Source organism: Hipposideros armiger, unplaced genomic scaffold (genome assembly GCF_001890085.2).
Source record: "Hipposideros armiger isolate ML-2016 unplaced genomic scaffold, ASM189008v1 scaffold_125, whole genome shotgun sequence".
Taxonomy (NCBI): domain Eukaryota; kingdom Metazoa; phylum Chordata; class Mammalia; order Chiroptera; family Hipposideridae; genus Hipposideros; species Hipposideros armiger.
Genome location: NW_017731475.1, coordinates 2,360,395 through 2,384,551, shown reverse-complemented (window position 1 = coordinate 2,384,551; position 24,157 = coordinate 2,360,395). Strand labels below are relative to the sequence as shown.

Genomic DNA, 24,157 nt, shown 5'->3' with positions numbered 1-24,157 from the left:
GTGTGTGTGTGTGTGTGTGTGTGTGTGTGTGTATATGTATGATTATAAAATCTCCAGAATAGGTAAATATATAGAGACAGAAAGTAAATCCGTGGTTGCCAGGGGCTGGCATCAAGGTGGGGAGGAAAGGAGAAGGCTGATAATGGGTATGGAGTTGAAGTGCAGAAAGATACATATGTAAAAAAAATGTAGGAGATGAACCAAGTCTTGTTTTCACTTCTGTCTGGACTGTGTACAATGAAAGGTTTCATAAGGTTTGAAATTATAGGGAAAACAACTTTTTAGAACATGGTTAAGGGGAAAACAGAATTTAGAAAAAAGTGTAATACATAGTTATTTTTTCCTAGTGGCAGGTTTTCTGTAACTTTTTAAGTTTTAAGAACACATGTAGTCTAGTTTTTTCCTTTTTTATTTATTTAGTTTGTGTTTTCTAGTTGCTTTTAAAATGATAATTTTAAATATTCAATATATGGCTTATTTAGAAAATAATTGCAAATTTTCAAATTGAATTTGTTAATCCTAGGAGCATTTAGAGATGCATATTTATTGTAGTAGTGCTTGAAAATTTATGTCCCATCCTTGTCCTGTCCCCCGTTTCCCCACAACTGGCGTTGTGCAAATATTTCCGTATCCTAGAAGTTATTTACCATTTGGTTGAAGAAGAAAAACCTAATTCAGTTGCTAGCTTGAATATAAATATTAAATTAATTTCATGTAAATTTAGTCACATAGTTTGCCTTGCTGTGATTCTAAGGCAACTTGGTTTACAGTGCTTAGATTAAGTGATTTTGCCACAAAACATCAAATGAAGTTCTGTTATGTTTTATTTAGGTTTTGAAAAATATGTCATTTATAGATTAACAGAAGTAACCTGTATTCTGTTATACTAACATATGTTCCAGCTTCAGTGTTACAGAGCCAGGGACACATGCATTTCTGTTTCTTTCCAGCCCCAAAACTTTGGGTATGCTCCGTCCTGAACCTTTTGAGCAAAGGAGATAATTATTTTTCATACCTACTAAGGTAAATGGATAAGGCCCATACTTGTGTATTTTAAGACTTGCCTGAATGTCCTGTACACTCTACCAACCTTTAGCTTGTTAGGTCGGTAAGAAGCTGCCATAATCAAAGAAGACTTAAAAAACCACAACGCACCCAATCATATCCTACCATATGTGTGTTTTGCTTTTGAATGCTAGGTGTTGCTTATTCAAAAGTAGAAGGAAACTTGGTTTAGGGGAAGGAAAATTATACCGGAGAGTTCAATGCCATAGAGTTTCTATCTCTTGATAGGAACCTGATCTTTTTATGAATTATTTAGCTTCATTTATTTTCAGCTCTTTTACTACTTTTACAATCAACATTTGTAATGTTGAAGTTCTGATAACTGAACCTTTGAACACCTGGTTCAGAAGATACTGTTGCTTTTAATTATTTAGTTTGTGAGAAGTGCCTTTAACTACTTAAGGTGGAGCATTTTCTGGTTTCTTGCTTATGGTTGTACTGCTAGAGACTATGTTAGTGGTTTCCTGGGGGTCACATCAAAGAATCCAATAGTAGCCATATCAGCAAAGGTGTGCTTGTTCATTGTTAGGATTTAAAAAGTACTTTGAGGATTAGGCATTTTGCTCCCAAATATTATACTTTGTTGTCTGGAATAGTAAGAGAGTTGGCAAAGTTACTTCAAAAAGAAACCAAGGATTTTGTACTGAAAAATGGAAAAATTCTAGTTCTTCATTGATTTGATAAAAGAATTTCATCTCATTAAATGGTGTTTTCAGTTTATTTACACATTGAATCATTAAAAATATGGTATTTATTCATCAAAGATTTCATTACATTTTCTTTTTTTCATGGTTACTAATAATGCTTCAAATTCTAACAGGCCATGTTGTAAGTTGGGGCCAGAATAGAATAGATTAATCCTAGTCTTTATCAACTGTAGGCCTGAAGTGTTTCTCAACAGTAGACTTGAAATCTCTTTCCCTCACTTTCCCGTCCAATACTTTGATGAACATATAGCAAAAGAACAAAATTATTCTTGTGTAGTTACTAGTTATGTTTTTGTTTATATGAGTTTATAGTAGTTTTGTTAAGAAATCTTTCAGATTTGATCACTACTTTTCTGTTGAATATGATCCCAAGTGATTACATTTTCATTAAATTTGTACATTGAAACTAATATTCTTGGAATCCTATCAATAGGAGAAATTTATACTACCTTATTGAGAGAATATGGAATGAGAAATTTATTATGCTCAAAACCAGAAAAATGACAAAATCCTAGTTTCCTGATTCTGGTGGGATGCTCTCCCTTTCAGGCTGCTTCAAGGAATTTCAGGAATTGTCTGACTGAGTTATGGGTTTTTATTTGTACAGATTTCTTATGTATTGTATACGAAAATAAAATGTATTTCATACTTTTCTCCTTAAATGTAGTTAACTGAACATAACTGCTTGTTGATTTACTTCATAATTTACTTGATGTGGTATTATATTGCTTTAATATATAATACAGTAATGCCATTAGAGCCTTTTTTGTTCCTGCATTGTTTATTGAATACTTACTGTAAGCCAGTCATTGCTGTAGGCATATATCTGTATAGTTATGTACCAAGTAGTCCCATACTGCAGTGATTTGAATTCTTGGCTGAATTTTGTAATTTCTCCTTCTTGCCACTATCTAGCCTAATATTAAGAGCATAAATTCTGGAACCAGACTGTTAAAATTTGAATCATGGATCTACTACTTACTAGACATGTGACCACAAGCTACCTCAGTTACCTCAGTTTTTGCATCTGTAAACTGGGGCCAATGATGTAACCTAATAGGGTTGTTGTAAGAATTTACAAAACACATGTGAAATGTTTGGAACAGTGCCTGACACAAAGTTACTGCTATATAAAGTGTTAGTCATTACCACTACCATGAATACTACTATTACTGTGACTTCTCAGTGCCAGCAGCCTGCTTGCCCTGTCTTCTCTTTTCAAATTTCTTTAATCTTAGAACACTGATAACTAAGCTTATTAGAACTAAATGCAAATTAAGAGTAAATTCAGTGTATAAAACCTGAGATTTCCCAAGAAAACAAAATGGTATTTGCCTTGGCACTGCATTTTGGCTGCTTAGAACCTTTTTTTTTTTTTTGTCTTAGATACAGCCTTTAACAGGCCATGCTTATAAATGAATCTCAATTAAGAAAATTTGTCTTAATAAAGGACTTGTTTTTTAGGGAAAAAGATCTTGAAGAAGCTCTGGAAGCAGGAGGTTGTGATCTTGAAACTTTGAGAAATATAATTCAAGGGAGACTGCTGCCTGCTGATCTGAGGGCCAAAGTTTGGAAGGTAACTGGAAACTAAAACAAATAAAATGCAATCACTTAAGAATAATACTTGAGATTTTTATTTTCAGTTGTCTGAGTTGCAGAAGACTTTATTATCCTTTAGGCGTGCCACATTTACAAAATTTATCAAACGAAGCAACTTACTAAAATGTCTGTTTCTGTAATGTTCGGTACATGTAATAATTTAGGTTTTGAAAGGCAGTGTTTTCTTTTGTAGTCATTAGAAATGATGTTTATGAAGACTGTTTAATGAAATGGGAAGATGCAACCACTGAGTATATAATTGCTGATGTGGAATGATCGAGCTATATTAAAAAGGGGAGGGGAAGGAAATACATCACTGGGTGTGTGAATTACAGGAGGTTTTTCCTTTGCGTTATTTTCCTCTTCGACTGTTCTCCAGTGCATATGTATTATCATTTTTTAATTTCAAATTAAGATTTTTCCCCTGATTATAATAGAAATGCTTATCTTTGTTAAAACATACATAAACAAAAGATAAGATAAAAATCATCTACTGCCTATAGGTAAAACACATAATAATGTCTTGGTGTATATCGTTTTACTTTTTTCCCCTTTGCACATATATATGTAACAGAAATGGAATTATAACTGTACATAGCATTCTGAATGTTTTATTATAGAAATTTAAAACATATTTAAAAGTAGAGAGACTTGTATAATGAACCCCGCATGTACCTATCACTTAGCTTCAACTGTTAATCAACATTTGGCCAATCTTGTTTGATTAGTATCCACATCCTTTCCTCCCCACGCCACCCACTGGATTATTTTAAAGCAGATCCTTGGTAGCACACTAACATAGTTCAATATGAAAATCTAAGATGAAGACGTTTTAAATAACCATAATACCATTAAACTTGAAAGAATAGCAATTCCTTAATGTGTCCTCACATGGCTGAAGGGACAAGGGAGCTCTCTGGGGTCTCTTTTACATGGGCAATAATTCCTTTTATGAGGCCCCACCACCATGACCTAATCATTTCCCAAAGGCCGCCCCCACCTCCATATACCATCACATTGGGGATTAGGTTTCAGCATATGCATTTTGAGGGGGGGGCACACAAATATTCAGTCTATAGCATTGGTGATGTTTTTCTGAAGTAAATTTACATATGTAATTATGTGAATATTTTGTTAATTCCTTCTATACACTGGATTGACATGAAATAGTACAATTTGATGTGGGAGGATTTAAAATAATTGTGCTTGTTCATTGTGATATGACTAAGCGCTTAGCATTTGGTCGAGTGTAGATACATTACTTTGTAACCTTAGATGAATGAATTATTATTCCTAAATTCAGGCCTTTCCATTATTACATCATATTTCTAAAGATGAGAAATAACATGAAGAGAATTGCTTTTTTCTCTCTTCCAGATTGCTCTAAATGTTGCAGGAAAAGGTGATAGTTTGGCATCATGGGATGGTATTTTAGACCTGCCAGAACAGAACACTATTCACAAAGATTGTCTAGAGTTTATTGGTAAGTTTAATAATTGTTTTAAAACAGTAAAAAAATTTGGAAATAATAATTTTGGGGTGGAGGAGTCACTCTTTAGTATAATTATCTTATTATAATTTGGGATATGTTGCATTTGTAAAAGGTTAGTAAATACTTTTAGAACTTTTCTTTTGAAATTCTTATAAAATAATGTCTAACATTTCAAGAAAGAGCTCAATTTTTAGTGTTTCTTTTGCATTCTATATTCAGTGCTTCAAATACCTTTTGTTGCAGTTTTAAAATTGCTTTTTTGTATAATTAATAATATCTGTATGATTGTATATAGTCTTCAAAGGGGACTGTGTTCCAAAAGTTTATCTATAAATCACAGGTCATGATGTGCTATAGAAAAACTATTGTAAGTCATGGCTGAATAGGTTTCTGATTACCCCACAAGGTGTTTTTCAAGGTTAAATTAATTTAGTTTGTATTTCTCTTTTAATTCATATATAGTTCATTGGTATCTTTTTGTTTCTCTTTCTAGTATATTTTAGTTAAATTACTGATTAAATAAGCTTTTGTGCACTAACCACAATAGAAATATTATTGCTGGTATGGGCAAAAGAAAGGGAATTTGGGGGTAGAGAATAAATCACTTTCGTTCCCCTTGAACAAAGCTATAGTGGCAGCCGCCCATCATGGGGTAGATGATAATCTTTTGTTTAGAAAGCAGTTTTTTGCTTTCCAGAAATATGAGTTATGACTACCTTTCCTACCCCTGTAGTTCAGATTGTCCATCCTTATGTTTAGCATATATACGAGGTGTGATAAAAAACTACAGTGAATGTTTAAATTTTTAAAAATTTATTGCAGTAAAAGACAGTGCTATTAATCCGCCTCAAAATACTCCCTCACTTTGAACACACTTATCGTTCTTTCCACTTTCTGAAGCACCTCTGGAAGTTCTCTTTCATGTCTTCAATTGTGCTGCCATGGCTGCCTCAATGTTCTGAATTGATTCAAAATGTTTACCTTTCATGGTCATCTTGACTTTGGGGAAGAGCCAGAAGTCAAACGGTGCCAGATTAGTGAATAAGGTGGAGGAGTACACACTGTAATGTTTTTATTTGACAGAAATTGCCATACCAGAAGCGATGTGTGACACGGAGCCTTTCCTTTGTGATAAAAAAAAAATACAGTGAATGCTGCTGCCAAGTGCCATCTAATGGAAAGGCGGGATTCTTCAATATGGGAAGCGGCACGACGAACCTTAGTAACAGTGTGTGACAAGTTTCAACTTGTTTGGTGCAGTCAGTCAGATGTGTGAGCTATGGTTGAGAGAAGGTGTGTTTTAAAGTGTGCCGTAAATCATCCTCTATCATGACAATGTTCTGTGTTACACATTGCTTCTGGTATACGGCTATTTCTGTCAAATAAAAATATTATGGTGTGTTCTCATCCACCTTATTCACTGGATCTGGCATCATGAGACTTCTGGTTCTTCCCCAAAGTCAAAATTATCAGGACAGCGCAACTAAAGACACTCATAAAAGAGCACTTCCAGACCTGCTTCAGAAAGTAGCAAGAATGATGGGATAAGTGTGTTCGAAGTGAAGGGGAGTATTTTGAGGAGGATTAATGGCAAAGACACTTACTGTAATAATTTTTTTATCACACGTCGTATATATACATGTCAAGTATTATTAAGTTAGTAAATATTGAATAACTATTAAATTCCGAATAAGGGAAAGTGCTTTTATGTCATGCTCTAAATGCACTAGCATAGTACTTTATGTTTGTAAACAAGTGTTATGTCCAGTATCTGAGCCTCTAACAGGTCCTTGGTAACTTTATTTTGACACTTTCTTTCCTAGACCAGCTTTCAGTGCCACAAGAGAAGGCAGCAGAATTACTTTTGGATATTGAATCTGTAATTACCTTTTATTGTAAATCACGTAACGTTAAATACAGCACGTCGCTTAGCTGGATACATCTACTCAAACCACTGGTGCATCTTCAGCTGCCACGCAGCGATTTATACAACTGCTTTTATGCTGTCATGAATAAGTACATCCCCAGGTAAAATACGAGTTAGTTCTTATAGTTTTAAAAATGAATAAAGATGTAGCTTGCTTTGAACTAAAGTTGTTAAGATTTACTTTGGTGGTAAAGTAAAAGGATCAGATAATTTTGAAAGTTATTTGAATCATAACATTTCACTTTATTTTTGTGATTATAAACATTTTTTATATGATTCTTTAGTTAAGAATTTATGCTTCTAGAGTATATACATATATATGCAGCATAACTCTTCATGCTTTTTCAGTAGTATCCCTTTTTAAATTTCTTACCTATAAAATAAAAATAACATCATAGTGTCTAAATGAAAAGTAAAATTTTTGGAGTGCTACCTTAAGTGAGGTGCTGGGGTTACAGCTTGGAATGTAGTCCTAGAAATATGGGTATTGAACAATAATCAGAAGTGTGCCGAGTATGAGGAAGATGAAATAGGGAGTGCTGTGGGGGATGCATGATGGGGCGACCTAACTTGCCCTGGAGATCAGGGGCAGGTTCCCTGGGAAGTGACACTGAGACTGAAACCAGACAGATGTGTAGGTGGTTGGGAAGTGGGGTGCGGTGGCGGGCATGGCACTCCTGAGGCCAGAAAGAATTCTTGTAGAAGCCAGTACTATGGATCAGGAAGCCAGGATTTTAGAGCCAAAAGGAACTTTCGACATAACCTAGACCTGTGGTTAGGCAGTGAACCTTGGATACACACTGGAATTATTGGGAGAGCTGTTAAAAATCCTGATGTCTGTTTGCATACCTGAGTAATTAACTCAGATCTCTGAGGAGGGCACACAGGCATCGGTGTTTGTACAGAGCTTCCCTGTTGATTACAGTGTGCAGCCAAGCTGTGCAAAAGAGCTAGAGAACTGCTCTTTTGGAGCGTGATTGTTAAATAACTACCAATTTTTACTACTTTCTATGTGATAACACACTATACTAGGTGTAGATGATTTGTGTATTTTCTCATTTAAACAGTGACCACTAGAAGGTAGGTATCTCTGATTTACAACTACAGAAACTAAAGCAAAGAGAGAGATTAAATGATTTATCCAGGATTACACTTCTGGTGTGTGACTGAGTCAGGATTTGAACCTAACTTTGGATGGACACTAGAGCTTTACTTATTAACACGGTTCTCCACACTGGTTGCTTCTTAGAATCAACTGAAGAACTTTTTCTTTTGTTTCTTTCTTTCTTTTTTTTTTAATAACAGCTTTATTAAGATACTGTTCACATCACAAAATTCATCCTTTTAGTATGTACAAGGCAGCGGTTTTTAGTATAGTCACGCAACCATAATCATAGTCATTTTACAACATTTCATCACCCTAAAAGGAAACCCTGTAACCCATTAGTCAACTCCATTTCCTTCCAACACTCTCGGCCCCAGGAAACCACTTTCTACTTTCTATCTCTCTGGATTTGCCAATTCTGGACTCATATAAATGAAGTCACATGTAGTCTTTTGTGACTGCCTTCTTTCACTTAGCATGTTTTAAAGACTCATCCATATTGTAATATATATTATTATTTCCATTTTATTGCTGAGTACTATTTCATTATATGCATATAACACATTTTAATCAACAGTTGATGGACATTTGGATTTTCACTTTTTGGCTATTAATGAATGGTGCTGCTGTGAACATTTGTGTATAAGTTTTTGTGTGGACATATAATTTCATTTCTCTTGAGTATGTACTTAGGAGTAGAATTGCTGGATCATATAACTCTGTCTAACCTTTTGAGGAATTGCCAGACTTTTCCACAACTGCATCATTTCACATTCCCACCAGAGGTGAATGAAGCCCACAGTTTCTGCACATCCTCATCAACACCTATGTTTTTTATTATAGCCATACTACTAATGAGTGTGAAGTGGTATCTCATTATGGTTTTGATTTACGTTTTCCTGACAGATAATGATGTTGAACAGCTTTTCACATGCTTAGTGGCAATTTGTATATCTTCTTTTGAGAAATGTCTGTTCAGACGAAGAATTTTTAAACATACTTATCCTTGAAGTTTCAAATAAAAGTAGACTAGGTAGAGCCTAGGCATAGGTATGTTTTAAAAATTCAGGAGGTTCTAATGTACAGCAGGGTGGAGTACCTCTGTGCTGCCTTGAAGCCATAGTGTTTCATGTAAGGAAAATTGACCCAGAGACACCAGGAGGCAGGGCTAAGGTCAAGGTACAGCCAAGACTGGAATTCATATTTGGGAGCCATTCCCGAATGGCTCTCTCAGTTATAGTAGGTCTCTCAGTTGCTTATGTTTTAGCTTATATTTTACCACCTATCAGTGTAACAGCTAGTAATAGCATGGGGCATAGTGTCCCAGCTTTCTGGAGAATGTTGGTAGCGGTAGCTAGTCATAGAGGGAGGGGTTTTTTGTTGAGCTATGTAACACACTGTCTTGTCAGGTTCCTGCAGTTACTGTTGACATGAGTTCTGCATGGAACACAGTACTCCAGCCTGGGTCAGGGTTAATGCCTGTGGATAAAACACAGCCTCACCAAGTTGGTTTTTTTTGTTTTGTTTTTTAAAGATTTTATTGGGGAATTGGGGGAGGGGAACAGACAAGTAAAGGACAGCAACTTATCTGTCCCACCTCACCAAGTTTTGCCACAACTCCATTTAATACATCTTTTTATTACAGATTCAAATATAACATGGGTAGAATTCTGTCAAGTACAGTGCCTTGCAGTGGAGAGTAACTTTGCTGTACACAGCTATTAAATGAATTGTTTACAATGGCTGACTCCCTGAGATGTCCCGCTTTTTCTGAAGATGAGACCACAGACTAGGCACTTGTTCCTACAATGTATGCCCTTACTCAGTCTATAAGCCTTGCATTTATAAAGTGGGGAAAGTATTCAGACTAAGGAGGAGGTAACCTTGCCAATATGAATCTAGTCCTTTCTCTGGGGACCTGAATAACCAACCTAGGGCCTTTTCTACAAAACTTTTCTGTTATCTTCAGTTTAAGAAATGGCAGGTGGAGGATCATACCAATCCTGGCAGAGACTTCAGATCTTGGATTTGTAGAAATTGTTTTTCATTTCTACTTGCATGGCATTTTAAAACATTTTTAATACTTTTATGTTAAAACTGTGACATTAACTTTTTTTACATGAAGTTGTTTGCCTTATTTTAATTTCTTTACAGATTCCTTTTTTAGAGACTGTGCCCTTACCAAAATATCACTTGTTAAAATATCAAATTATATATACGAAAGGGTAGTATGGCATAATGGTTTAATGCCCAGTTTCTGTGTACAAGTCTTAGCTCCATCACTTCTTAGCTATATGATCCTGAGTGAACTATTTGACCACAACTAAGCCTCAGTTTTCTCATCTCTACAATGAGGAAAATAATAGTATCATTCATAGGATTGCTTATAAAAGTAAACTGAGATTTTTGTAAAGTGCTTGTTATCATGTCTGGCACATGGTATTTCCTCAGTAGAAATGGATTTTTCTGATGACCTGTACTTTGAGCTGTTTATGTTTTTACTGATTCATTAGATACAAGGGAACAAGGCAAGAAGTAGGGTAGTTATTCAGTAAGGTGTTTGGCACCTCCTGAAATTCACTTTGAGCGCCTGGTACCCAATCCACTTCAACAGCTTCTAAGGCTCTTCTGAGTGGATCCACTATTCTTAAATGTTCATCTGTGGCCATTTCAGACTTGCATCTTTGCTGAAGGACATTCCTAATTGAGTATGTTAACTGTGGCGCTAACCTGAAGCCTTCTTAGGAGTTTCCTCTTATTTGTCAGGGAAGAAGGGCTGCACTTCTTAAAGACGCTCCAGATCTCCTTTTAGGATCCAATACTTACCGGAATACCTTATGTGGTCCTGCTGTTTTCATTGGTCCCTTCAATCCTTTCGTTTGCGTGCTACCTGGATTCACCTGGAGAGAGTCTCCCTAGAGTTGGCTGTAGACCTGCTGTTTCTACAAACTTTCTGTCAGGTTAGGTACCTTAGGTGTTAGCAAGAGAGTGCTGTCTGGTTGTGTCACATAGGCTGGTGTTCTAGGAGTGGGGAGAGGAGGTGGGTATTGCAAGAGGATTAGTTACTGATATGATCATTTCTGACTTACTAATTCGAGAAACTTTGCTTCTTTTGTCTTCTAGGGATTGTTCCCTGAAGGGGAGACCATTTCATCTTTTCCGATTACTCATCCAATACCACGAGCCAGAGCTTTGTTCTTTTCTTGATACAAAGAAAATTACTCCAGACTCCTATGCACTCAACTGGGTAATAAAGTGAAAGTAGGAACATTTAATGAAAAATAGATTTCTATGAAATTGTAATTAGGTTTTTTTCCCCCAAGGAAGAGGAAGAAAAGTACTGAATTATAGACCATTACTATGTAAAGCAGAGTAGTAAAATTATTGGCATTTCAAAAATAGCTTTATTTGCTCATCACTTATGTTAGTTCAGATTATTTCATATGAAGTTTAGCTTTTTGTTGTTTTACAATAAAATATGTGACATTACACATATATTAACACACATGTATTAATATATGTAACATGATAAGTATTGGTTTACTTTCAAACTTTGAGTGATTAAATTGTTGATAGTCTGTATAAGGATTGATATCCAATCATGAGGAAAATGATTTAAGATTATCAAATGGTTAATATAGAAGAATGTAAAGTATGTCTCTGCTTTGTCATTCCAATTTGTATTTTCATTGGGAAATTTTATTATTCTAGGTCAGTGGTTCTCAAACCTTTTGGTCTCAGGACCTCTTACATACAACATTTATTGAGGATCTGTTCTTTATATAGACTATGTTGATTAGAAATTAAAACTAAGAAGTATTAAATATTTATTTAGAAGTAATAATCCATTACATGTTAACATAGTCTATTTTTTAAATGAAAAATAACTGTATTTTCCAGCAGAAAATTTGTGAGAATAGTGGCATTGTTTTATATTTTTGCAAATCACAATATTTGGCTAGATCACAGACAGGTAGTTTCTCATATCTACTTCTTTATTCAGCCTGTGATGATACCACATATCAGGGAGCCTTTGGAAAGTTCTATTGTTTATATGTAAGAGAATTGGTGTGAGAAAGGCGAATAAATTCTAAGCATTATTACAAAAATAGCTTTCACCACAGGGACACCCCTCTAAATACACGTATGCTTGGGTACTACAGGACTCCTCAGACCACACTTTGAAAATTGCTCTTCTAGGTTTACTTGAAGATCTTTCTAAAACAATGATCGGTGCTAGAAGAATATGTATTCAAAAATTAAACATATTCCTTGATCATGTTTTACTTAAGTTTTCTTCAGAAAGAATCGCATTTCTGCCACTTATTAACTGTGTGATTTGAGACACTTAGCCTCTGAGCTTCAGTTTCTTCATCTGTAAATGGGAATAATAATAGTACCTATCTTAGCGGGCGATAGGATGAGTTAACAGTTAGGACATGGTAATTAGAGAATCCTAACTGGTTTCCACTCTGGCACATTAAATTCCCAAACTGCAGCAGCCTGTTCTTTAGTTCCTTCTAGGTTACAGTCTTGTCACTTTGAGTTAAAATAATAAAATACCTATAAAATTGTAGCTTCTCTGAGATTCACATGTTGGCATTAAATCTACTTATTTTTGTTGAAGTAAGAAAAAAAATATTTTTAAAGCATTCTAATACTTAATAGAGGTCTCTCTGGTCACATCATGCCTATGAAATGCTATTTCTGTTGCCAGAACTCTGAATAGTACTCAGTGCTGGTAGCACATTTTAGCTGAGTACTGAAAGAACTGGTTTCTCTTCAGTCGATGCCCCAAGTAGTTCATTCTTGCTACTAGTATTATATCTATAGAAAGGAGTCTTTTTTTTTTTTTAATCATGAGATGAAACAAAGCTAATTCCTATACCTTGAGAACCCATAATTATGAGCAGTGCAGTGGTAACTTTAGTTTAAATGAGTTTAATAATCACCATGTATTGCCATTCTGTTTGTATTTGCATTTTATAATCTGTATTTGTAATAGTAATTTTTTAAACAACAAAAGCATCAGTAGCATATGGACTTTAAAAGCTTTGCAGTCAAGGGGTGGCCAGTTAGCTCAGTTGGTTAAGAGTGTGCTGAAAACACCAAGGTTGCCAGTTCGATCTTCACATGGGCCACTGTGAGCTGTGCCCTCCTTAAAAAAAAAAAAAGAGGAAGCTTTGCAGTCAAATGTAATGGCAGTTCACAGGCTGTGTAGTCTCAGGCATTCTAGTCCTAACATCACCATTCACTAGCTCCGTAAACTTGAGAAAGTTATTTCAAACAAGTCTATTACCTCACCTATACAATGCAGAGAAAAGGTCTTCTTTGAAGGCCTATTGTAAGAATATTTAAGAGATACTTAATATCTCTTAAAAATATTTAAAACTGCAACAGTAGCTTAGTACCTGGCATAAAATGTATGTATTCTGGTACCTGATGTATGTGTTCCCATTAGCTCCCTTTAGCATTAAAAATATTTTAAATTTAAACCTCGACATGGCATTGTTTCTGTATCTATGAAAATAAAAGTATCACTGAATTTATGCAATTTACAACACAGTTGGGCTCTGAAGAAACTTACACATTAACAACTTTTTAATTTTATATTGAAAACCATAAAGCTGAAACCTATTGAGGGATATAAATCTTCTCTCATCTATTTCAAATGATGAACAAGTAAGCTTTGGGAGCAATTCACATTTATATTGTCATTAAAATTTTTTTAGGTGCTATTAACTTAAATTACCATGTTTGATCCTCACAATTACCTAGTAAGTTAAGAACTATAATAATTATGCTAGTTACCCTTAGGGAGAGCTCTGTGGGTAATTATATTAGTTATGCTATGGCAGATATATGGTAGATAGTATAGGTTAATTATCTCCCACAACAATGGTAGAAGATGGGTAATAGTAGTATAACTGGTTGTTTTTTATTTTTACAGAAATAGAAATGTAAGCTTTAAAGGTTATATTTTTGTGGCCTATGTCACACAGCTAGTAAGTGGCTCCATTGTTCTTTGAATCTCTATGTCCTGCCTTTGGATTAGGTACACTAAAATTAAAGTACACATTAAATTTCAGGTGCAGACAATTTGATATAATGTTACTTTTGACTGTACTTTAATACTTTTAAAAGAACAGTCCATTTCTAATGGTTTATGTTTGCCGTTTGATTTCCTAATTACAGCTTGGAAGCCTTTTTGCATGTTACTGTTCCATTGAAGTCACTCAGGCAATATGGGATGGATATCTACAACAAGCAGATCCATTTTTTATTTATTTCTTAATGTTAATAATCCTTGTTAATACAAAGTAAGTATCAAGTTGGTTAGATTTTTTTTCTCTTTATTCTCAGGGTGCTCTGTTAATATTTAACTTAAATTCATTTGATTCTTTTTTACAGAGAAGTTATTTTAGCACAGGAATCTGACAGCAAAGAAAAAGTTATCCGTGAGTATCATTTAATATAGAGAAAGTTTCTTCATCTATAAATTTAGGAGATTAGTCTAGAAGCTCTCTGAGGTTCCATTTAACTCTCACACTCTTCAGATACAAACCTTTGACTATTTTCCCCAATTTTGCTATCCTCATTTATTTCTTCATGTTTTTCACTCTTTTATTCCTTTCCATATACTGTTTCTTTGGTTTCATTGTTCAGCTAAAATCCCCTCTGCTCCCCACCCGCTTCCTCCCCTCCTCTTGCATCTTCCTTAATTTACCTTTCAATACTCAGCTTTTTTGGTATCTCCCTTGTGAAACTTTGGTTCTCCTTTTGGGTTCTCCTCACTCTGGCCCCCACAAAGATTTACTTACCTTCTCTCTATATTGCCTGGCACTTTGTACTATCTTTATTAGTGTTTGTCTTGTTATGTTTTAATGATATATTTTTATATTTCTCATATAAGACAAAGTTCCTTAAGTCAGGAAGTATTTCTTAGGCATTTTTATTTCCAGGGGCCATGGCACCTACTAGGTGCTTGTTAAATAAATCATATTCTGATCAAAGCTCATGAATTTGATTTGATTGTCTGACACTATCATTCACAAACAGCAGAATTGCATTAACACTTTTAGCTCCTTTGGGGAAATCCGCTTCTCCCCCCAGCAGTTTTATTATATTTGAGGACATTCCAGCTTTGATACATAAATAATGTTCATATTGTATGCTTCACAAACAGTTTTTAAAATGTCATATCTATTATCCTGTTTCAGAGTTCTTGGAAAAAACTCCATCCAGTTTGAATCTAGAAGATATAGAAGACCTTTTCTCTCTGGCTCAGTATTATTGCAGTAAAACCCCAGCTTCATTCAGGAAGGTATAAGACAAGAAATGACCAACTACCCAGTATTTCACATTTTGTACATTGTTTTATTGTTTATGTTGTATTCAGTTCAGTTAAAATACTCTCGGTTGGCATTCTTTTCTGTCTTTTTATGTGTTGAGGTTTTGTGTGATTTTCACTGTAACTACTCTCCCTAGTGAAGGAACAGACAGATTAAAAAAGATAGTATACAAATATGCTGGTATTTGTATACTACCTCACCTCTACTCTGATTATTGTTTCTGATCGTTAGAAAATTGACTATGAGATATTTCCTAAATTAGTGCTTTCTTTAAAAATTGTATTGCAAAATCTGATGGAGCATGAATAATTATGCCTCCTTAATCTGGAGTTCAGCTTTGTACAATGTTAATGTTGGAGAGCTGTCTTGTAAGCAAAAAACGATCACTTAGCCCCAGTCAGACCAGACCAGTGTATTCAAGAGAAAGGACACCCGATTAGAAACATGAGTGGTATGAGCTCCTAGAAAGTAAAACTCCAGGAAGCAAAAGTTAATAGTGGGGGAGACACAGAAATACCTCACCACCTAGTAAGACAGACAGGTTTGTCTGTGATCTCAAGTGCTCAAGAGAACATGCTTGTCTTTTTTTTTTTAAGGCATTCTACCATAATAATTGCTAGTTGGTAGTCATCATGTCACTGAAACATCAAGATGAGGTTAAATTCTGTTCAGTATTGTGTGTTTCAGAAGGCAGGTAAGGGAAACCTTTGAAGAACATTTCTCTTGCAACTAATTAATTTAAAAGGAGATTTGTTTCTAGGAACTAATTTAGCTATTTTAATAATTGCATTACGTAAACCGCCTTAGTGCCCAGCAGTGTTGAGTAAATCAAATGGTGGGATAGTATTTAGGAGGCTGGATGACAAAGAAGCCTTACTCTTCTTTTCAGTCTTCCAAAAGGACCAGCTTTAATTCTTCAGATAGAGTAAATAATCTGCACTGGCATTGGCTAATTAGAGCGGGCTAGAGATCAATGTCTTACATCAATTATGCAGTTCATTTATGCCGTTATGTTTATTTTTATTAAAATATGAAAAGTTGTGAAGTTTTCAAATTTAATGTTTGCTGTAGGTGACAGTATGGAAAATAGCTGTGTGGATTATGTTATTTCATTTTTTTCATTTTGTGTCAACTCTGACAGGGACTTTTTATGTAGCCTTTTTGTAGGTTTTAGCTTAAAGATTTGAGGTGATACCAAGTTTTGAAAATCAAATGACTCAAGAATGTTATATAATTATTTTGCCTTTATCATGGTTTATTAAGACTCTTTATGGAGGAAAGTTTATTTTTTTCTTTATAATGTTTTAAAATTTTCTCTTCAAATAGGATAATCACCATCTATTCGGTAGTACGTTGTTGGGTATTAAGGATGACGATGCAGATCTGAGTCAGGCTCTTTGTCTGGCCATCTCGGTGTCAGAGATCCTTCAGGCAAATCAGCTACAGGGAGTAAGTAAAGAAAACCCACAGTTTTGTCAGACGTCTGTCCCCTTTAAATGCAAGGAACCAACATTTCCTCCACTTATTGATGTCCACAAAATTTACTTTAACATTGTAGCTATTGTGCTTTTGTTTTTTTATTATTAATGTGTTAAAATTTCTGTTCAGATATTCATTTTTAAACTGCCAGGTTGGGTGTTATTTTAGCTGTCAACAATTATTTTGACACCAATTTTTGTAAATTGTTAAATCTTTTTTCATATGTTAGCAAAGCAGCTAAATGTGGTATAAATACTCAAAAGGGTGAATTTAGCATTCAGCAGTTAAATTCTGGGTAGTTATACAACTAAATGAATTACATGGTTTAATGCCATAAAGCATATAACAAAGGAGAATTGAGGCCATACACCATAATTTTCTGGCTATTACTGTCTTCACGAAAATCTAATGAGCCAATTTTTTTTTTTTTTTAAGCTGAGCCATCCTGCCACCTGTTGGCAGCTCAGCGGCAACTCAGCTCAGGCCAGGACTCGAACCACTGTTGCTTAGAGCTCTCACTCCTGAGTGAGCTCTTAACCAAGCTACTCGGCTGGCCCTAATGAGCCAATTTTTAAAATTTATGTTCTTTATTACTAGTATTGCAATACTTATCTATGTGTGTGTATTTGGGAGGTAGGGTGTATTTCCAAGAAGGAGGGAAGAGGAGTGGACATGGAAAGATGCCTTTTATAGATCTTTTTAAAACAAGCATTTCACATATTTTTCTTATTAGAACTGTTATTTAAAAGACAAATGAAAATAGGTCATCTAGTTTAAAGAGACCCATGTAAACTTCTTGAGTTCAGATTGGTATTGCAGAACCTCCCCTCACCTCCAAAAAACGTTTAATTCTTATGTGAATTGAATTGTTGATAAATTTGTGGATTTGCAAAAATACGAATTGTATCTAGAGCTGAGTTTATAACTATATGATTTTTTAAAAAGTGTTAACATGATACACATTAACTAAGTAAATTATAGTACACTGTACTAACTCAAACTGATACTTTCCTGCTACATAATTTAAACCTTTGTAGTCAAGAACACTATATACAAAATGTTTTAACTGTTTAAAATGAATAAATTTATTTATGATCTTGGTTAGTTTTTTTATTGGATCTGCACTTACTGAGTCCTCCTGTTTCTATGTGAGATCCATTTTTTATTTTTTACATTTTTTAAAAAATCATGTTTATTTTAATATGTAAATTTTGGGGGGGGGGAACAGTGTATTTTTCCAGGACCCATCAGCTCCAAGTCAAATAGTTGTTTCAACCTAGTTGTGGAGGGCGCATCTCAGTGGCCCATGTGGGGATCGAACTGGCAACCTTAGTGTTATGAGCACTGCACTCTAACCAACCAAGCTAACTGCCCGCCCCAAGATCCATTTTTTTTTTTTTTTTTTTTTAAGCTGAGCCATCCTGCTACCTATTGGCAGCTCAGCGGCAGCTCAGCTCGGGCCAGGCATCGAACCACTGTTGCTCAGAGCTCAAACTCTTGAGCGAGCTCTTAACCAACTGAGCCACTCGGCCGGCCCTGTAAGATCCATTTTTTAATAAACCCGTTACCCCGCCTTTGTTAGTATTATGTTGTGTAAAATGTGACTCAAGTGGCAGATTTCAGTATGTCAGCTGTTTTCTCTCTTAGGAAGGGGTCCGGTTCTTTGTGGTGGACTGCCGTCCTGCGGAACAGTATAATGCTGGACATCTATCTACTGCTTTCCACTTAGATTCAGATCTGGTTAGTATAAATGCCGATTAAAAATGTTTTAAACCTAAGAGAAGAAATCGTTTTTTTTTCCTTTAGTCCATAAATATACACGTACCTGATTAAGGGTGTTTTTCTTTCTGTTTAAGGAGGGTGTCCCTGCCCTTCCGGTAAGTTTTGCTCTCAATTCACCCTCTCACCCAGGACACCTCTTGGGATCATAAAGGATTGATGAAAACACTGTGCTATGGCTTATTATTGCTCACCATTTTTATGTCAGTAAATTCTAAACTCCTTACTGCAAGCTACCTGACGGAGCACTTTAGCATAGTGCCTTGCACCTCGTAAGTTCTTTATCAATTATAATTGGTATTATTCTAAAAGTTTTTACTATAAGCCTTTTTTTTTAAATCATGAGTTCTTTCGCACATATTAAACTAATATTTAATAAGGGTAGTGTTTGGCATATGGGTGCTAAGTTAAAATTGCTATCCTCAGGTCACTTTAATTGACGAAGTGGATGAAGTAAATAATTAGATATTGTCAGAGAGGCTGAGAGCAGTTGGTAGAATTAGGACTGACATCATTTAAGCCATTCTGGAAATATTAGAGCCTCAGGGATGGGGAAGACAGAAAAAAAGGAGTAAACTCTCTTGTTGACAGTGCAGTCTGCCCTCTTCCCAACTTGTCTGAAAAAGTTGTCACTGAGGCTGAAAGGCATGTAGAGAAGTGCCTCGGTGGTGTTGAGAGGAAACTCAAGGAAAATGGAGGTAAAACAACCCAGAGATTTGGGGCACTGTAGGAGAAGAGGCAGTCCTAGCTTGTTTGCACCCTGATAGTGAACTCTGTGCCTTTCTTTTCCTTCATTTGTCTAGGAAAACTCAGATGGTCCTCCTTTCATCCTTATTTTAAAATTTTACTGAAGCAATTCATTAGTAACTTAAATTTAAGAAAGAAATTAAAAGAGACTCTCCAGAGTTAATTATTAACAGCTAGTGCTTAATCTTCCAGACCTTTAATACGTATTTACATATTTCTTGTTCACTTTTTTTTTTAACTTGCTTTTTTACTTGGTGGTTCACTTGTTTTTTTCACTTAACAGTTTCTTGGAGATCTTTCCACTTAAGTACATTCTTTTTAATGGCTGTATAATGGTCTATGGTACAGATATGCCATAATTTATTGTTTGTTTCATGTACATTTGGGTTGTTTTCAGTTGTCTTATAAATGATGCTGCAGTTAACATCCTTATACATGCATTGTAAACTTGTACAAATATTCCTGTAAAATAGACTCCTAAAAGTAGAATTATTGGGTTGAGGAATGTAGGTGTATAAAATGTTACTAGACACTGCCACTTTGCCCCTTAAAAAGGCTGAAACAGTTTACACTTTACAACTGTAAATGAGAATGATTGTTTTATACCATCAGCATTATTGGGCATTACCAATTTTTTATTTTACAAGAATGATGGGTAAAAACCAGTGATAATTATTAGTGATGCCGAACATCTTCTTGTGAGTGGGGGGTTTATATTTTTTTATTTACTTTTGTTTACAACTTGCTTCTATGGTTTGTCCTTTTTTCCCTATTGGATTTTCACTGTGCTTTTTTTTCTTTTTTTTTTCTTTTTTTTTTATTTTTATGTAGCCCCAGTATAGTGATTTTAACAAATTTTTGTAGTTATTGGCATACTTTTTTCCTTGAGGGTAAGAAATTAATTTTTCATCCTTTTATCTCTAGTACCTAGAGTACTGCTGATAAATAAAAGGCTGCTTCTACTATTTCTGATTGTCTAAGAAATACATGGTTTGCCATGTAAATGGAAATAAAAAATAAAGCTTGTTTTTGATGTAGTGTTTTAGTCATGGACCCTTTCACCCAGTGTTAAACTTTTCTTGTCCTGATATGTAAGGACACTGTAGCTTATTGTTTAATAAATAATAACCACACATTTTTTTCTAGTAGAATGTTTTCTTTTCATACTTTAATCTTTCAGTGACTTTTCAGCTTTATTTTTTAATTATAGTTTCAACTTTTGTTATAATGTATTATAGGTACATTTGCACATATTTCTTTTTTCTTATCTCAGAGATTTGATTTATAAAACCGTTTTTTTTTTTAAGATTTTTATTGGGGAATTGGGAGAAGGGGAACAGGCAAGTTGCTGTCCTTTTGTTCTTCAGTCTAGTTGTGGAGGACGCCGCTTCACTGGCCCATGCTGGTATTGTGATCATTGCGCTCTTCCCGGGTGAGGCAGATCGGTCTCCAGCCATTGGATGGCAGCTCACGCTGGCTGCCAGCCACTCATGGTGGCTCATGGCAGCTCACTGCAGCCTACATTGTTGCCAGCGACTCACGGCAGCCCAGCTCCAGGTTGAACTGTTGTTCACCATCTTAGCTGTAGAGGGCAGTGTCACTGGCCCTCATGTGGGATCTGAACCGAGGCTCTGCTGCTCAGAGCTGGCATCTCAAGCCAACTGTTAACAAACGCGCCACTCGGCTGGCCCAAGAGCCTTTTCTTTTTCATTTGTTTTCATGGTGGCTATTTAAATTTTTTTTTTCCTGGAAAAATATTTCAGGTTTCACAAATGTTTGTGAAACACAGGCTTGTCACATTTTTAATTTTTTAAAAATTGTCTAGATGCTTCAGAATCCTTCCGAGTTTGCCCAGTCAGTAAAATCCTTGCTGGAAGCACAGAAGCAGTCCATTGAATCTGGCTCCATTGCTGGCGGAGAGCACCTCTGTTTCATGGGCAGTGGCAGAGAAGAAGAAGACATGTATATGAACATGGTCCTGGCACACTTTCTACAGGTATGCTGACAGATTATTTCAGTTTTGCTTTGTTACTGCTATCACCTTTAAGAAATTCTCATAGGTGTTTTTGTGCTCTTATCTACATTGTCAAGTTTATCTGTATTTTTTCCTTACAGCTTATTGATTTTGTGTCTTGCCATGAAAGACCTTCTCCCCCAGATTTTTCTTGCATACTCATCTGGTTTATTTTTTATGTTTAAGTCTTGAGCCATCTGAAATGTTTTTGTGTCTAAGAAGTGAGGTAGGAATCAAAAAAATTTTTTTCCAGATAGCTAACCAGTTGTTTTATCAATTTGAAATACCATCTTTTAAATATACTGAATTTCTCTGTTAAGATCACTGGTAATTACTAGTAATCAGCATCTATTTCTGGGTTATTCTGTTGCATTGATTTTATTCTTATTTACGCCCTGGTACTTTTTACAGTAGCTGTATAATTCATTTTAATATCTTCACTTTGAATAAATATATGACAGTCCCCTTTTTGTGTGTGTCTGAATGTTGTCCATCCGTATTAGTGATTTTATGCAGTCTGTTCCTCTTTTCTACAAAGCCTCACTCAGTGATGGCTCACTCTTTTTTTTAGCAGAATTTTATGGTTTTATGAACACAAATACAATGTGCACACAAACTGTCTATTTGATGGCTCGCTGTTTATAAAAATAGTTGTTTATTAGGTATTCTTTGGTAGTTTGTATATTAAAGTTCTCATTTTATACGACCCTGAACTATGGAATCAGGGAGACAGTAGACATGGCGTTGTATAAGCCACTCAATTTGGGTCTATTTCTATTCGTGTTGTATTCTACTGGGAATCTGGTTTGAGAAAATTAAAGGACAGAATCTTAGAAAGACAAAATGAGCACAGGAACAAGGTATTTGGGAGAAGGATTGTAAGATAATTTTATACCTTATTAAAGGGAAGGTTTTAAAAAGTTATACAGAATAACAAAAATAGGGACTCAAACTCATTTTACTTATAAATTTAATTGGCCTAGTCTAAAAATGCTCTGGTATAAATTATATATTGTGTCAGGTGGTAAAAATTTGTAATATTATGAATTATTTTATAACTCAAGTCTAGATGTGGTTTTAGAAATATTTTCCCCAATTTTTGTCATGGAAAGTTTCAAACAAATCTAAAAGTAGGGAGAATTGAACCCTATAACTCTTTATAAAGACATATTCACATTATAATAATACCATATTATAACAAAAACAAAATCTAACTCGTGCTCAGGTTTCCCTGTTTTTTTCCAGGATCCAAAACAAGACATTGCACTTGGTTGATACGTTTTTTAAGTCTTTTTTAATTTATAGATTTATGGGTTCTCTTTCCTGATTTTTTTTTTTCCTTGAATGTATTTGTTGAAAAAAAAAATGGTTACTTTGTCTTATAGTGTTTCCCACATTCTGGATTTTACTGATTGCAATCTCATGGTATCATTTATCAAGCCCTGTTCCTGGTGTTTTCAATATAAACTGATAATTAAATGAGATCAGTGACTTTATCAGATTACTTTTGGGGGAGATAGGTCCTGGGTCATGTATATTTCCATCAGGAGAAAAATACTGCCCAGATATCTTTCTTTTTTTTGTATCTCTTTTTTGTTTATCATTGCTTATATCCATTAATTTTTAGTAGTTTAGTTGTAAAATGGTAACATTCTGTCATTTCATAATTAGCTATAATACTTGATTTTATATTTTCTTCTTATAAAGGACACAAAATATTTTGAAAACTTAAAAACCACTCTAATTACATCCAAAAATACAATTTAACTGATTTTGGCTTGACTCTTGATTACACTATTGGAACTAAAATGCAAGTAAAATTAGTCTTTTAATAGCCAGGAAGTTCCCTTCTTCCCACCCAAGCACCAGACTTAATAGTATACAAGGTAAATGTACTTGTATGTACTTTTCTGTGCCACAGTTCAAAATGTCAAAGAAAAGAAAAAGTCCAGAAATTTAACATATAACCTTATATAACATTTGTCAATGTTTATAGAATTAGCAGAAGTTTTAATTAAATTGCATTTTGGAATAATTTAAATTTCATTTTTCATTACAGAAAAACAAAGAATATGTGAGCATTGCCAGTGGAGGATTCATGGGTAAGATTTTAATTTATTAATCCCTTTGCTTCCACTTTTCAGAGAAAATTATATTATCATCACAGTGATTTGTAGTGTCCAAATTAATTAATGGGTATACTCTGTCTTTAGGCATTTAGTATTTTCAGAAAAAGCAAAGCCAGCAGGACATATAGATAACAAACACAATAGGCCATTGAAATGCGAGAATATTTAATGAAGACAGTGCAAATAGGTGTGTTTAATTAGCTTGTATTTGCAAAAAAAATTTTTGCAAAGATATATGAAAAACTGCCCACATGATTTGCATCTTTGGAGAAGGAATAGATAGGACTGGGAAATGAGTAGGAAGAATACTTTTCACTGTATACCCTTCCTACTTTTGCTTTTTTTGTTTGTTTGTTTTCATTTTACGTTTGAACTTCTCGAAGGTATTAACTGCTAAAAAACTGTTGGCTCAATGGAATTAAACAAAGCTGATGTTTTCAAATCTGCAGACTAATATCTGGTAATCCAGGATAGTAAAATAATTGACAAAATCTCTGCAGGCAGATATTTGAGAATTTGTGAAGGATTAGGGCAGGGTAATAAGATTTTAAAAAAGAGTTATTTTTTTTACAAGAGATGTTATTTAAGGGAACAAAGTTGCAACTAGTAAATAAATTAGTCCTGGAGTACTAATGCTACAGGATGGTAAATATAGACAAAGGTATTTATTGTAATCATCAAACTTGCATAGAGACTAGATCTTAATTATTCCCACCACAAAAAATGAAATGGTAATTATGTAATGTGATATAGGTGCTATCT

The 24,157-nt window shown here is 34.7% G+C and overlaps 1 protein-coding gene across 2 annotated transcripts in view; it reads left to right on the top strand.

Annotated features, from left to right (window-relative positions):
• The window catches only part of TBC1D23 (TBC1 domain family member 23), a 59,415-nt gene that overhangs the window by 17,006 nt on the left and 18,252 nt on the right, over window positions 1-24,157 (top strand). For both annotated transcript variants that reach the window (XM_019648341.1, XM_019648340.1), the window contains exons 2-12: window positions 3,237-3,348; window positions 4,749-4,854; window positions 6,687-6,891; window positions 11,019-11,142; window positions 14,091-14,215; window positions 14,307-14,353; window positions 15,116-15,219; window positions 16,574-16,696; window positions 18,374-18,466; window positions 21,078-21,248; window positions 23,326-23,368. In XM_019648341.1, the coding sequence (XP_019503886.1) occupies window positions 3,237-3,348; window positions 4,749-4,854; window positions 6,687-6,891; window positions 11,019-11,142; window positions 14,091-14,215; window positions 14,307-14,353; window positions 15,116-15,219; window positions 16,574-16,696; window positions 18,374-18,466; window positions 21,078-21,248; window positions 23,326-23,368 (1,253 nt within the window). The remainder of the gene's footprint in view (window positions 1-3,236; window positions 3,349-4,748; window positions 4,855-6,686; window positions 6,892-11,018; window positions 11,143-14,090; window positions 14,216-14,306; window positions 14,354-15,115; window positions 15,220-16,573; window positions 16,697-18,373; window positions 18,467-21,077; window positions 21,249-23,325; window positions 23,369-24,157) is intronic.